This window comes from Jaculus jaculus, chromosome 7, assembly GCF_020740685.1.
Source record: "Jaculus jaculus isolate mJacJac1 chromosome 7, mJacJac1.mat.Y.cur, whole genome shotgun sequence".
NCBI lineage: Eukaryota > Metazoa > Chordata > Mammalia > Rodentia > Dipodidae > Jaculus > Jaculus jaculus.
Window position 1 is genome coordinate 145623439 of NC_059108.1, and position 14959 is coordinate 145638397.

The 14959-nt window shown below is 49.3% G+C and overlaps 1 protein-coding gene across 2 annotated transcripts in view; it reads right to left on the minus strand.

The window, feature by feature from the left end:
* Window positions 1-14959, minus strand: part of Rgs6 (regulator of G protein signaling 6) — a 610193-nt gene that overhangs the window by 16717 nt on the left and 578517 nt on the right. The window contains exons 16-18 of one of the 2 annotated variants that reach the window (XM_045154255.1): window positions 8871-8960; window positions 5138-5191; window positions 3310-3360 (exon numbers count right to left, since the gene is read on the minus strand). In XM_045154255.1, the coding sequence (XP_045010190.1) occupies window positions 3325-3360; window positions 5138-5191; window positions 8871-8960 (180 nt within the window). In that variant the 3' untranslated portion in view covers window positions 3310-3324. Of the gene's footprint in view, window positions 1-3309; window positions 3361-5137; window positions 5192-8870; window positions 8961-14959 lie in introns of those variants that run through there. The other variant, XM_004649425.2, reaches the window with a different exon arrangement.

Consider the following 14959-nt stretch of genomic DNA (forward strand, 5'->3'; position numbering starts at 1 on the left):
ACCTAGTGGTATCAAAGGGGTCCAAGGACTATTTGCCATCAAAACCACCCCTGTGTAAAACTGTTTCAGCCAACTGTCTCTCGCTGGAGGCCTGAAAGATGTTCTGACCGAGGTCCAAGCCCTCTGGGGCTCTGAGTCTAAGTGCTTGAAGACTCATTTCAGCAGCCTATTTCCCGTGAAACGCTGAGGAGGAAGAGGAGAAGGGGAAGAGGAGGAAGGGAAAGAGGAAGAAGAAGAAGAAGAGGAGGAGGAGGAGGAGAGGAGAGCAACCACCTCTGGGGAGGGAGTGGCTCTTCTGACTTGACTGCCCTGGGTGCGCACTTCCTCCTCCCAAGCCTCAGTTTTCCACTTCCAGCCTGGAGCTGAACTAGGGGTCACTTCCTTTGAGCTGCCTGGTGGGGTTGAATGAGCCATTGACCCTCCCCCCCCTCCCCCACTTCCTGCAAAGTTTCTTTGGCTTTCCGTTGGGGGAGGGGACTTCATCTCCGGCTGACCTCACCGCGCATGTCTTGGCACGGAGGACAGAGGTCACGTGCAGAGGCAGAGAGGCGCGCCGGGCAGCGGAGCCATGCTAACCCTCCCTGCTCCTCAACACCCCGTCCTCATCATCATGGCAAGGTCATTTCCCTCCCTAGCGGGGAGTTCACACGCGATGGCTTCAGCTGCCATCCACAACGGGAAGACACGCTTACGGCTGCTGCTAGGCTAAGGGCTCCTTGCTTCCTCCCGCCGGCCCTCCCCAGCAGCCCCTGGTCCTCTTGCTCAGAGTCGGGCCCTGGGGAGGCTGCAGCCTGTGGTTTATGATCAACTCTGTGGAATCTCAGAGGATAAGCACATCAAAGAGAGCTCAGGGGTGGTGAGACTTTCAGCTGTGGTCCCCCTTGCCATCTGTCAAGCCACCAACCAGGAATCTGGCAGAGGCGGGCAAGCTGGTGGGCACTGAGCAGCGGAGACTAGAGAAATGACCTCCCCTCCCTGGTCAGTAACTGCCAGGACTTCCCACCAGAGAAGCCGGTGCAAAGTGACATAGAGACGACCTGCAATGAGAAACGAGGTGGCTCCTGCTGTGGTTTTCAGGTTTTATAGCCACCGTGAGAGGAAGTGTTGCAGAAAGCATGCTTTGGCTCATGAAGGGATCCAGATTGACCTGACTATAGCCATCTTGGTGGTAACCCATCTTGCATGCCAGGTAACCCTGGCATGTCTTCCAAATCTATAGGAAGAAGGCCATTAAAATAGCCAGCCAATCACTTTGTGCCAGCCACTGATACCTGGACTATTTCTTAACTAATGCTAAGAGTATTTGAGAAGGCCCAGATAATTGCCACCTCGCCAAGGCCCACCTTTGTCTAGCTTGGCATATAAACGCCTTGCTCTTGCCTTGGGGTGTGGAGATCCGCCCATTTTGCTTCCGCTCGGGGCATACATCTGTTGGTAAGTCCCTAGTTCACTGTTCTCTGGGTAATCTTGGAGTTGTTTCTCTTTGGTTCCTCTGCCCCTTCCGCCTTTGGTGGCTGGTTCTTGTATAAATTCTTTCTGAAACAGGTTCGTTTGGCCCAAAGTTGTGTCTGAAGGTCCCTTGAGAGACTGCTGTGTGTAGCAGCCCTTTCTGAAACCAGGGCTCCTTGGAGAAGGGCCACCATGGACAGTGATGCGCGTTATTCACTGCCTAAGGGCAGCAGAGGGTCAAGCCGAGATGAATCCTGTTTGGCTTGGCCACTTGTGTACCTACGAGACAGGGCCCACCGGAGGCAGTCTTGTCGCCTTCTGTCTTAAATCAAAGTGCATTATGGGCTAGTTGTACCCTGCCATAGACTTTCAAGCACCTTTGATTCTAAACCCGAGTCTTCCCTTTCAGATAAGCATGGAAAGGCAAACCCCACGGCTTGAGTCTGACACATGACATGATACTTGGCACACTACGCCCAACACTCAACTGGCACCTTCAATACGTGGGTGATGTAGAATGAAACTCCCATAGGAAGGAAGAGCTCTCACAATACTGCTTCGGCTGGGGATGGCCAGGACCCTCCTGTACTCCGAATCCCATGGCCTTAGAAACTTCTACTAAATGCCTTAACTATACCTAACGCTCTCCTATAGCAGAGGCATCACTGTCCCTCAACAGATAATCCTTCCCTGTCATGCCCCGCCCTGGAAGGTATGACTGCTCTCTTCAGACGGCCCTTCATTAAGGAAAGAAGAGGTGTTGTTATGTTTGGGGTGGGGGGGACAATTCTGGCTTCCAGTGGTCTTGACAAGACTCAGCCCACTGGGCTATCCAACTGGCAAGGTCATCATTTGATGTTTATTTATTTACTTTTTTGCCCATTGATTAGTTCTAAATGGCAGTGACCCTCATGACCTCGGTCAGTGAGCTGCCTGGCCTCACTCTCCCAGTTCTCCATCAGCAGTGGATACAGGAGGACTTCTGACACATTGTCTCGGCTACATGGAGGGATATGTTAAACTAGCCCTTGGCTTAGCCCCACAGTGCTTGGTAGGCAGCAGAAGAAATGGGCGTGAATTGTCTCTGAGAGAACATGGACACTTCATGGGTATCATATTCAGAGACTGGAGGCCAGTTTGCAAGGCATATTGGTTGGTTCTGTTTAACAGACACACTAGGCTGTTGAGACCGAATCCTTGGGTTCTCAGTTTGAGTAGCTGGTTGAGAGAGCTGATACCACTACATCCACGGGCCACATCTCCAGACTTGGTCTCATCCATGGGGTTGGGGTGTCTCCCCCCAGCAGTGCACAAGGAGTATAAATGGGTCAGTAGCAAGACATGTCCACCACGGGAACTAGAATGGTTGAATGTATCACCCATCAGACTATCCTGCACATGAAAGAGCACTAGGGAATTCAAGAACATACTTTTTAAAGTTTGGGCCTTTTGTCAAATAAACGCCTACAACTCAGGGAGTAATTTGGGATAATTTTCCCCTTCAACCCTCTGACTAAACCTCCTCAAATTCCCTCATATGGATGTCACACATTTGGAGGGTGGCAGGTGCTCTCTTATTCTGCTTTGTTAACAGACTTTGAAGAATTTTATTTTTATTTATTTATTTATTTGGAGGGGGCAGAGTGAGGCAGAGAGAGAAAGAGAGAATAGGCCACTGTTAACGAACTCTAGATGCGTGTGTATCTGGCTTATGTGGGTTCTAAGTTGCTGAAACTGGGTCCTTAGGTTTCGCAGGCAAGTACCTTAACTGCTAAGCCATCTCTTCAGCCCTGTTAACAGACTTTGGGGAACCACGGAGCCAAACAGCTCTGCTGACAGAAGAGGACACCAATAAACGCCCCCCACAGAGCTTCATCAAGACCAGTCTTGCCATCTTGATGCCCACTTCTCCTGGAAAGAAGCATGAAGATGTTTGTGCATCTTGTCCCAATGCCAGGTTCCCTCTTTCATACCCTCAGCCAACACAGTCCTCTTGAAGGGCCTCCACAGAGCTGTCAGAATTCTGCTTTTCTGGACAGAAAAAAAAAAAAAAAACCAAAAAACAAAAAACCCCTCTCCTTTTCCTCATCAGTTTGCACCCGAGGGTCTAGGTTGCCTCCACAGCGTGATCTCAGCTTGTCAACTACATCCCTAAACATTCCCCATCCCCAGAAGCCACATGTCAACAGAGACCGAGAGATGGTTTCAACTAAACCGTCACGGGGCAGAGGAAATCCCACGGACCTTGCCTCTGGCAGTGCCCACTGTACCTTGTTTTGTGTGGGAGGCCACAGAGCCGTGCCATGAGGATACATGGGGCCAGCAGGCTTTACAGTCCACAGTTATGACTTCTCTTGTGGAAGACTCACAAGGAGAGGAAAGAGCACCCGATCTACTAGAGTCAGTGAGATGTGAATTGAGAGTCATGTTCAAATGCAGTTAAAATGCATCCAGAAAAAGAAATGGCTAGGTGGTTTCTGATCCAGGATTTCTAGAGTGAGTATGTTAGGGTACAGATACTAATCATACAGTAGTCATGTTTTATAAGGACTTCCTTCTTCCACAGAGGTGGGGAAATGAGGCATATTAACATCAGTGGGGTCTACTCGGTGGGAAGGGGAATGTGGCCAGTTCCATGTGTCCCCAGCTGCCAACTTGGTTGCCACTGGTAGGATGAACATGACCTCAGTGGCTTATTTTTAGATGAATTTGTGACTGAACAGGGTTGAATGAGTTTGGTGCACCAAGCCTTGTGCTTGGAGAGAGCACCATGGAAAGAGGAGATTGTTTTGTCCTAGGCTATAGTTAGTAGACTCTAGCGTGCTCCATAGGGAAGTCTCCTTTCTGAATTGCTCTTGTCTGCTACCCTGAGCTCCCTTCTGTGTGGATCCGTGCCTCTCTAAGCTGGTACACATGAAGACAAGGCCTCTTCCTTGCAAGGGCAGTGAAATATAGCCTGTGTCTACTCATTGTCAGAACTGGGGACTGGGAAGATTGACAAGGTGTTAGCCATGGGGTGGACCCGGGACAGTATAGAGACTGTTCTCCGGGTCACACTACGTAAATGAGGCTGGCAGGGGCCACAAAGGATGTAGGGACTCATGCAGAGGCCACTAACTCACACAGCAGCTAGACTACATTGCCACCACCCATGCAGCGTGGTCACTTTCTACACACAGCCAAAGCCACCTACACAGGCGATCACAGCGCGCGACCCGCACCAGCGTGACTGTCAGAGTTTCACAGAGGGCAATTTGGATTCCCTTTTTTTTTGATATGAGCAATAGTTCTGAGCCAAATTGGTTTATGGTCTGTTGGATGGCCTTTTCCACAGGCTGCTCGAGAAGATGCACAGATGGCCCAACCCCAGGGGCAGAGGAGCTCCTTCCTCCTCAGAGCCTGGAACAGAGGAACACAGGCCACACGGCCCTGTCCCAGGCCGGGGTGGAGTGGGGGTGTGTGGGGGGGTCAGCTGTGGACCTTCTGCAGAGGGGCTGCAGATCCATCCCTGCAAGAGAAGCTGCAGACACTCGCGAAAGAACAGGGGTGAGTGGAGGGAGGAAAGCACTAGAATCCCTCCCACCAAACAAGACGACAACCAAAGGGGCCGAAAGTAAATAAATAAATAAATGATAAATGAAACGGAAACCCGAAGGAACGTTGAGGGCAGCCCAGCAGCCGAACTTACCACACTGCGCGTGAGTTTTTCTAGGGAAGTTCTACGACCTTGCTCACTTTCTGGCTTTAGGTGGTGGGGAGGGGAAAGGTGGGGAGAAGAATACAGGAAAAAAACAACAAAAAAAGAATCTTCAGCTCACATGTGGTTTCCAATTAGCAGCAGCCACAGCTAAAGAACGAAACACAAAAGCCAAATGGGGACGAAAAAGAGGGGGGGGAAGGAGAGGCAGCCCAGAGCTGTTGGCGGAGCCCGTGGGACAGGCAGACACCCCCAGAAGCCCTGGAGAAGCACCGCCTGCCCCCTTGGAGCTGTGGGGTGGGGAGAGAGGTGAGTGGGGAGCCAGGGTGAACGGGGCTGCGGGCCATGATCCTCGGCCCCAGCTCTGCACGGGATCTCGGTTGCTAGTTTTTTTTTTTGGGGGGGGGGTGTTGTGGGTTGGTTACTTGTCACTTTCCCTTGATGACTGTGCTCAGAAGCAGGAGCCCTGGCTTGTTATTTAAGGCTGGGATGCCCAAGTGGCCATCTGAGTCCCCAAGTGGTGACACAGCACAGACTGGCGGTGTGCAGTGGGGGGTGACGGGGTGTTGAGAAGCAGTCGCTGGGGAGGTGAAGTCATGTGGTCCCCTGTGAGTCTGGCTCAGGGTGGTTTGCTCTTGTGAGATTTTTTTCCTACCCAGAGGAAAGTTTGCTAACTTCAGCCACTTCTTGATGCCCAGTCCTGAGGGTGAGGAGGGTCCACCCATGCATGATCTGTACAATGAGAAACATCGCCACAGAGAACAAGAGTGGGACATGTTCTGGACAGAAGATGCTCTCTTGGTACCCAGGCAGGTGACACTTCCAAGGTGTATTTAGAATATGTTCTGGGAGGTTCAGGAATCTTCCTGGGGAACACTTGGCTGAGGCTCATGGGTCAAGAGAAGAGAAGGTAAAGGCCTCGAATGTTCTCATACATGCTTCATAGGAGGAGGAGAGGGGCAGGGTGTGCCTGACCCTCTCCCCAAGTTTCCTATGGGGAAGAGCAGAATTCTATCCCAAATGCCCACTGGCTTATCTTAGAACCCTGACCCGGGTCCTGAGCCCAAGACTGAGATATTCACAGTACACACGTTGGCACAGGACACACACAGCAACAACCCCCCCCCCCGCCCCCCGCCAGCAAATAATCACGACTTGGAAACTGAAGAAGCAGCCAGGTGTCTGTGGATCTGTAGAATGTGCTGGAAGCAGAGGGGGCAGGCAGAGGAAGCCATCTGTCGGGAGTGGATAAAGCTCTTTGGCTCCCGTGCCCAGGCCCGCTCAGCCAGCTGCCAGAAAGACAGATACGAGGTTGTGGAAAGAAAACACAACACAGATGACACGCCATTGTAGATCTGGGCTAGACTTTCTTCTCACATAAGGGCCTACAGGACCCATGGCCAGCTCTGAGAGTTATCCTAAGACTCCATTCCAGGGATGGCAAGGCTCAGCTCTAATCCCATGGGCGGCCCAAGTGACAGGCAGACATTTAGGTCAAGTCAGGTCCATCCTAGCTCCAACATCCGGGGCCTATTATGATCGAACCCTGGCCACCGAATTGAATTCTCTTGAGGAGCTGCCCTGGAATCCCATCGTTATTGGTACTTAATTGTCCTGATGTTGCCCTCAAAATCCGGCTCACCTGCCCCTTCAGAACCTGGTTCTCCAGAGCAGCTACCTTCTCTTTTGAAAATAACAGACATGAACAAGAATGGGGGAACAAAGCTGTGCTTCCGGATTCTATCAGGGGCTATTCTCAGCCAAAATTCTAGACCAACTCCTACTCTCTTGTGCCTGGAGGTTGTGACTCTACGTACCTTTTGTGGCCTGGACATCACTACCACATGATGAGCACACCACTGAAAGCAAAAGACACTGTCGGCCTACAGTGAGGGTGCAAGTGACAAGTGTGATCTGTGCCTGGAGACCCCCATGGAGACAGGTAAGGAGAAGGTCACTGTGGAGAAACAGCCCCTCAATCTGGGAAGGGGACTGACATGTGCACCAGCTTTTTGCCATAGGGCATTCCTTCATTGGAGGGCACAGCAATGCACTTCCTTTGTAACCACTACCAGGAAGGAGGTTAGCTCCTTCCCCACTCAGCTGGCCTCCTGGAAGTTTTCTTAGCTAGCTCAGGGCACTTCCTGAGTTGAGGTGCATCTTCCTTCCGTGTTCACACCTATGAAAGACTGAAGGACCTCTCACCTCTGCCCTTGATGTGATTGGTGAAATCACCAGAGCTTTACAATGTGCCCAAATATGGAGCCAGTTCAGGTGGCATGAGCTCCAAGAAATAAGGGAAACTTATTTTTGCCTCTCTTTGATAATATATGGGGTATAGACTTCCAAAGTCTCAATGACCTTGCTCTCTCTTCCTCTAGTGTTTGAAAAAGTGGCCCTCCGAGCCATCTGTGGGGGTGTCAGCCCCCCTCCACCATAGCTGCTTCACTGACATCCTCCAACGAGGGAGCTGGCCAAAGTCCAGGCTGCACATTCTCCCAAGGCAGTAGCTTGTACCCAAGGGAGGGACATGGGAAACAATAGAGCTGGGCTTTGGACAGCATCGACAATCCAGAAATCCTCTCTTTCTCAGAGTATTAGGGTTCTTCTGGGTGCTACCTCCAGGCAAGGAGGGCAGGAGTTAAGTGTGCTCATAAGCTCTGGAATTAAATAGTCACAACTGGATACACAGACAGGGTCCCGGCACACGAGGTTGACGGTACATAGCGAAGGGTGCCCGGCTCACAGGCAGCCTGATACGGACCCTGCGGTGCTTGGATACTGGGGCTGGGAGGCTGGGTGAAAGGGGTTGAAGGAGGTGACCGGGCTGCAGCATGGGAAGACATGAAAGCCGTGGGATGCGGTGCAAGTCTAGCCACACTGAACCACACACGAGCCTCGGGTTAGACTTAAGAAGGACAGTGGATCAGCAGGCTTACTGGAACCACATGCCCTGTCCCTTGCCTCACTGCTTGTAGCCCCACACACCTTCCTGCTTTTCTTCCCCTCCCAGAAATCCAACTGATTTTGTCCCTGCTCCAATCCCCCTTTCCATTTTAATGCTAAGGTTCCCCAGGACTCCAAGGGTTGCAGGGCCATGAATTAGCTCTCAGTGGAGAAGGGAGCTGGGATGTAATCACCACTTGGTTTAAAGGACAGGAAACAACTTTGGGATAGATGAGGGCGAGGAAGGGTGTGGCAGGGAGGGACAACACCGGGGTAACGTCAGAGATCTCGTGGCTTTCTTGAAACCAGTCAGGCTTTCTGCCCCATGAGGGGCTTACCCCCGTCCTTGCTACGTGCACCTCCTCTCAAAGCTGCCTGAAGAAAGAAGGCCTGTTGGGAGGAGCTACATTTGGCAGTGAAAGATTGTCTCTGGTATCCTCAGGGATTTTCTGGGGTCAGTGCCAGACAGGCATTCCTGGGCTGAGCCAGTGCCTGTGGTATCTGGTCACACCTCTGTCCCTGGGGGCAAAGCATGCAAACAGATGCAAAGGGGACCTGAAAGCGGAATGTCACATCCCAGACCTTGGACCTTGGGGGAAAACTAGGGCACTGGCCATCTTGCTCCTTTCCATTGGAGGGGAGTGGATAGAGAAGGGGAAGAAGAAAAGAAAAGGAAAGAAAAAAACCCACAGTATGGTAGTCTCATTTCACACCAGAAGCAAGCAGCAGCGAGGGCCCACAGTGCGAAGGAAGGCAAGCCCGCCCTCCCCAGAGATACCTTCTTCCGGGCCAGCAGCAGGTCCTGGTAAGCGTTGGACCGCAGGAAGCGGGCATAGCTGTCACTTTTCATCAACTTGTAGATGTGCTCCTGGGGAAGGGCGGGGGGCGGGGGACAGGGAGACACGAGAAAGAACTGTCAACCAGGGCTAATGGAATGACAACCCACTTGGACACGTTTTGGGGAAAAGACACAAAGGAACTTAGAGTGTTCGAGTGGATGTAAGAAAACGCGCAGCATGTCCCATCTCTCACAAACCAAACTCAGAGACACCAGTAACGGAAGCCTTTTCAGCGAGCAGCGGATTTGTGATTGGGACTGGGTGTTACGTTGGGGTACATGGTGATTAAAACCACAGGAGCAGCAACAAAATGAAATAGACAGGAGATCCCCAACAACTTGAAAGACTAGGGAATTATGGTGAGTGAAAAAAGCCAGTCCCCAGGTGGTTCTATGTTATTTGATTAATATAACATTTGTGTGTGTGTGTGTGTGTGTGTGTGTGTGTGTGTGTGTAGGCACAGGTGGGTGTGTGGGTGTATGCATAATGTGTGTGGAGAGCCAAGGACAATCTTGGTTGTCATTCCAAAGGAACACTGTCTCCCACTTTTCCTTTAAAAGGAAGTTTTTTTATTTTTTACTTTTATTTATTTGAGAGTGACAGGCAGACAGAGAAAGAGGCAGATAGATAGAGAATGGGTGCTCCAGGGCCTCCAGCCTCTGCAAACGAACTCCATACGCGTGCGCCCCCTTGTGCATCTGGCTAACGTGGGTCCTGGGGAATCGAGCCTCGAACCGGGGTCCTTAGACTTCACAGACAAGCACTTAACCGCTAAGTCATCTCTCCAGCCCCTACTTTTCCTTTTTGAGGCAGGATCTCTTGTTGGCCTGGTATTCCCCATGTAGGCTAAACTATCTGGCCTTTGAGCTTTGTCTCCACCTCCCTACTATTGAAATTACACACCATCAGGCCTATACCCTACCCTTGTGGATTCTGGGGACCAAACTCCGTCCCTCATGCCTGCACGTGAGCACTTTACCACCCAAGCCATCTCCCCCACCTGACCAAACACCTGACCAGAAGCAGCTGATGGGAAGGAGAGTTTTTATTTTGGCTTACAGTCTTGAGGGGAAGCCTCGTGATGGCAGGGGAAAGCAGTAGCAAGAGAGTGACCTGAGCTCTGGCAAGGGGAAGCTGGCTATAATAGCCCTAACCCCCCCCCCACCCGCTACACACCTCCTCCAGCCAGGCTCCACCTCCCAAACTGCCAGCAGCTGGGGCCCAACATCCAGAACACATGAGTCTCTAGAGGACGTCTAGCTCCAACCACCAAGGGGCCCAGCTGAGGAAGGGGGAGATTGTTGGCCAGCAGTGTGCCTAATAAAGGACTATTATTGGGCCTCATGGCATTCACTCTCCAGGGGAAATACAGAGCTGGACAGTGAAGAGAGCGTGCCCAGCTGAAAGGCAAGACTTATTTTGAGGGTTTTTTTTTTTTCCCTGACTGCTCATCCCCAGAGGAGGCTAAGCAAGTAGAGATGGGAGGCAGAGACCTTCCATCAACAAGGTAGTATATTTTTGAGATACTTGGCCAGTGTAGTCCAGAGTAGTGACCACAACTTGCCAAGATTCTTTCCCTAGTCAAGTTAAAACAAAGTGAAGGCACAGTAGCCCAAATATGCAACTGACCTAGGTGTCTATTAGCCAATGAATGATAAGGAGAACACACACACATATGTGTATATATATATATATATATATATATATATATACACACACATATATATATATATATATATATATATATATATATATATACACACACACACGCATGTATATCTTCAGCCTTAATTGAGAAGGAAATCTTGTCATGCAACACAGCCTGGATGAACCTAGAGAACGTAAGGTTAAATAAAACAAGCCAGGCACAAAATGACAAATGCAGCATGACTTCGTTTACACATGGGAGATAACATGTCAAAGTCATGGACTCCGAGAGTGGAATGGTAGGTGCCTGGGGCTAGTGGATGCAGGGCAGGGAGGCTGGAGAGATGGTGCAAAGGACGAACCATTTCCTTTAGGCAGAAGGAGTAACCTCAAGAGGTCGCAGTGGCTGCAGATCCTAACAATGCCCACTACTCTTGACAAATGCGTGGAGTGGCTTTGAAGGTTCTTCCTCCCCAGTAAAAGAAAGCATGTGGGACAGTACGTATGGTAAACGTAGGGCCCGCTGCATCCCATGCTCTGTTGAGCCCCAGCTTTCCTCTTCCCCAAGAGGCCCTCATGTTTTCCAACACCTCGCTGATGGGAATGAACTCACCACAGGGAGTCAAGAGAAGTGTAACAGTGGCTCGCTCCCTGAGGCAGCTTGATGGTCCAATGTGTTCACATTTAACAAGTTTCCTGTGAAATGTTTTTCTGAAAAATCTCACAGAAAAAAATCCAGTCCACTCTCATCTAAGTTCTTTACAGAGGGGAACAGTATGTTTCTGTGTTTGAGTTTCTTGGAGACAACAAATTGTAGGATCCTGCTTTTTAACCCAGTCTGCAAACCTATGTCTTTTGGTTGGGGCACTGAGGCTGTTGATATTAAGAGATACTATTGAAAGGTGTGTATTTATGTTTGCCTTTTTTTTGTGTGTGTGTGGTTCTGGTTCTACCTTTGCTCTCTTGTGTTAACTAATATTTGAGTATTGCTTGTTTTTCCCAGGTTCCTTATATGTGTGCTTTTCTATTTCTTCAGCATGGAGGACTCTCAAGTATTTTCTGTAGAGCTGGTTTTGTCTTCAAATACTCCTTTAACCTGCTTTTGTCATGGAATGTCCTTATTTCTCCGTCTATTTGAATGGATAGCTTTGCAGGATAAAGTAACCTTGGTTGACAGTTGTTATCTTTCAAAACTTAGAATATATCACTCTAAGCCCTTCTGGTTTTTAAAGTTTGTGTTGAGTAATCTGCTGTGATCCTGATGGGCTTGCCTTTGTAGGTAACTTGATTTTTCTCTCTAACTGCTTTCAATATTTTTTCTTTGGTTTGTGTGTTTTGTAGTTTGATTATGATATGGTGAGGAGAGGTTCTTTCTGGGTTTTGTCTGGCTGGGGTTCTAAAGGCTTCCTGTATCTGCATTGGCACCTCTTTCCCAATTTGGGGGAAGTTTTCTTCTATGATTTTGTTGAAGATGCCTACTATGTCTTTGGAGTGGAATTCTTCTCCTTCTACTATGCCCTGAATTCTTATATTTGATCTTTTCATAGTGTCCCGAATATCTTGAAATTCCCACTCATACTTTTCTATAAGTTTGTCTTTCTCTTTGTTTGACTGTATTAGATCTGCCACCTGGTCTTCTACCTAAGATACTCTGTCCTCTCCCTCATCCATCCTACTGGTGAGATTTTCTAGAGTTTTTTATTTCATTAACTGTGTTCCTCATTGCTAGTAATTCTGACTGGTTTTTCTTTGTTATTTCTATTTCCTTATTTATGTCTTGTATTGCCTTCTTTATTTCATGAAATTGGTGTCGTGCATCTTCTTTGATTTCCTCTTTGATTCCTTTGATTTTCTCTTTGATTTCTTCTTTGATTCCTTTGATTTGTTCTTTGACTTCTTTGAACATATTTACAATCATTCTCTTGAAATCTTTCTCAGGCATTTCCTCTAACTCATTCTCACTGGAGGTCATTTCTGATGCATTAATACTTTTAGGTATATTTATATTGTCTTGCTTTTTAGTGTTTCTTGTGTTATAATGTATATATTTTTGCATCTTGGATTAAGTTAATGCTTGGATGTTCTAGCTAGCTGGGTATTCTTAGCTGTATCAATTAATTTGATGTTAAATATCTTCAGGGTAGGAGTTTAAGGTGTTAGGTGTGGCACTTAAGATTCTCAGAATATCTACAAAGGTGTTCCTAGGGGTTGAGTTTCCCTGCTATGGGAGTATTCAAGTAGGCTGAGTGGAATAAAATACAGGTAGATTCTAAAATTTAACTAAACACTGTACACATTCAATCAAAAACAGCACTGAGGATTTATGCAAGAGTAGATATTATAGCAACCAGATCCTCTATCAACAAAGAGGTTAAGATTTCTGGTCTGTTGAGGGATCCATGTCAGCTTGTGACCAAGTGAGACCCTTCCCTGGTGCAATCCCAGTTACCTTGGATGATTTTGGTCTCAGTCAAGTTGCTGGCTGGGTCATTGGGCTGCTGTTCTGATTTCTGGAGCTGGGCACTGGCTTTTCCTGCGGGGCAAACTGAGCCTGGCAACTGTGGTCCTGCAGATCGGCACCCCTGCTGCTGGAACCGCTACTGCTGCTGCTGAAGCTGCCGCTGCTGGATCTGTCACTGCTGCTACTGAAGCTGCTGCTGCTGGATCCACTGCTGCTGCTGTAGCTGCCACTGCTGGAGCCGCCGCTGCTGCCGCTGAAGCTGCTGCTGCTGCCTCTGAAGCTGCTGCTGCTGGATCTTCCGCTGCTGCCACTACTGAATCCGCCATTGTTAGGACCGCTGTTGCCGGTGCTGGAGCCGCTGATGTTGCTGCCGGACTCTGCTCCTGCTTGCGTCCTGCTGTCGGCTCAAGTTGGCGTGGCCGGGTCCTGGGACCATTGCTCTGTTTGCTGGAGATGGGCTCAGGCGGTGGGGGAGGGGAGGGAGCCTCAGCTGCTGTAGTTCTCTCGCTGTTCCACGTGTTCTACCTTGTGATCTGCTTCTCCGTTATTCACTGCCGCTCTCCCTTCCCGTTTCTAGAGTTTGCGGAGAACACCAGTGTGAGTGGAAGCTCCCCGCGCCTGGCTTTTCCTGCGGCTGGAGCCGAGCCTGGCAGCTATCTGGTGCGCTGCTGCTGTGGTCTGCAGACCTGCCAGGCCGCTTTTGCTGGCCTGTGTGGGCTCTGGATGCTCTGGATTTCTCCGACTTCTTCACTGCCATTTCAATTTCTTATACACCTCACATTTTAGTAAAAGTGTGTATTTTGCTGAGGTTTTTTTTTGGTCTTTTTCCCCCCTAGGCTGCTTTGGCGTGGTACCTATGCCGTCATCTTAACCGGAAGTCCTGTTTCTGTGTTTGAAACATGCACACTGCCCAGCAGAGTCACCCATGTGGTTGAGGTTACATGACACTGTGGATTGGATGTGAGTTAAGCCTATTTCCCATTTGTTCAGATACTGAAAGCTTGGTCCCAGTGTGGCACTGTTGAGAAATGGTAGAAATTTTTAGGGGGTGGTGCCTGTTCATAGGTAGTTAAGTTATGTGGGGGCAGGGTCTACCACCCTTAGAAACGATTAATATAGTTCTTGCAGAAATCCAGTTACTTCCTACTGGAGCAAGTTGTTACACAAAGAGCAAGCCTGCCTCTGACTCGCTCTGGCCTCAGTTCTGACCACGTGTTCCATCCTTGCCCACTCCCACCACGGTGCCACCTTCCATACCGTGGTACAGTAGGAGTGCACTTATCACAGGCTCAACAGATGGGGCTGCCTGAGCTGAGCTTTTCAGGTTCCAAACCTGTGAACTAAATAAGTGTATTTACTCTATGCAATGCCACACTAACACTCAGAGACTCTTGATTCACCAAAATGCTTGTTTGAATTTAATATTCAAGTGTGACTGCTTCAGGCTTGCTTTAGTTTATGGTTGGCTCATGTCCCTGCTTCCATATTCTTAATGGAAGGAGGAGTGAGGAACATACTCCCCATGGAGGAACGTGAGCCTCTTGGCCCAAACACCCCTCTTAGCCCTAGAGCCCAGACTGAGGGGCGTCATTAGTATTTGCTTTCATTTGTTGTCTCTTGAAATTGTTCTAACATTTAAATCTTAGGTACAAATGGTAACCCTGAGTAAAAATGACTCACTGTCTCTTTCTTGGGTCAGGCATTGCTTCTGTCTGGCCGACAGAGCCAGGTGGCTTGAGTCATCTGGAAAGGCCTGACCTAATATCCTTGGAGCCTCTCCAAAGCTCTCGTTAATGCATCCTTGCCTCTTCTGGATTGTGGACTCTAAGCCTCCAGTATACATCTTACAACGCCCTTCTGCTTCCCAAAGAGGTGTGAGGAACCTCTCCTAGCTTGGCTGTTCTGTTCTCAGCAACACAT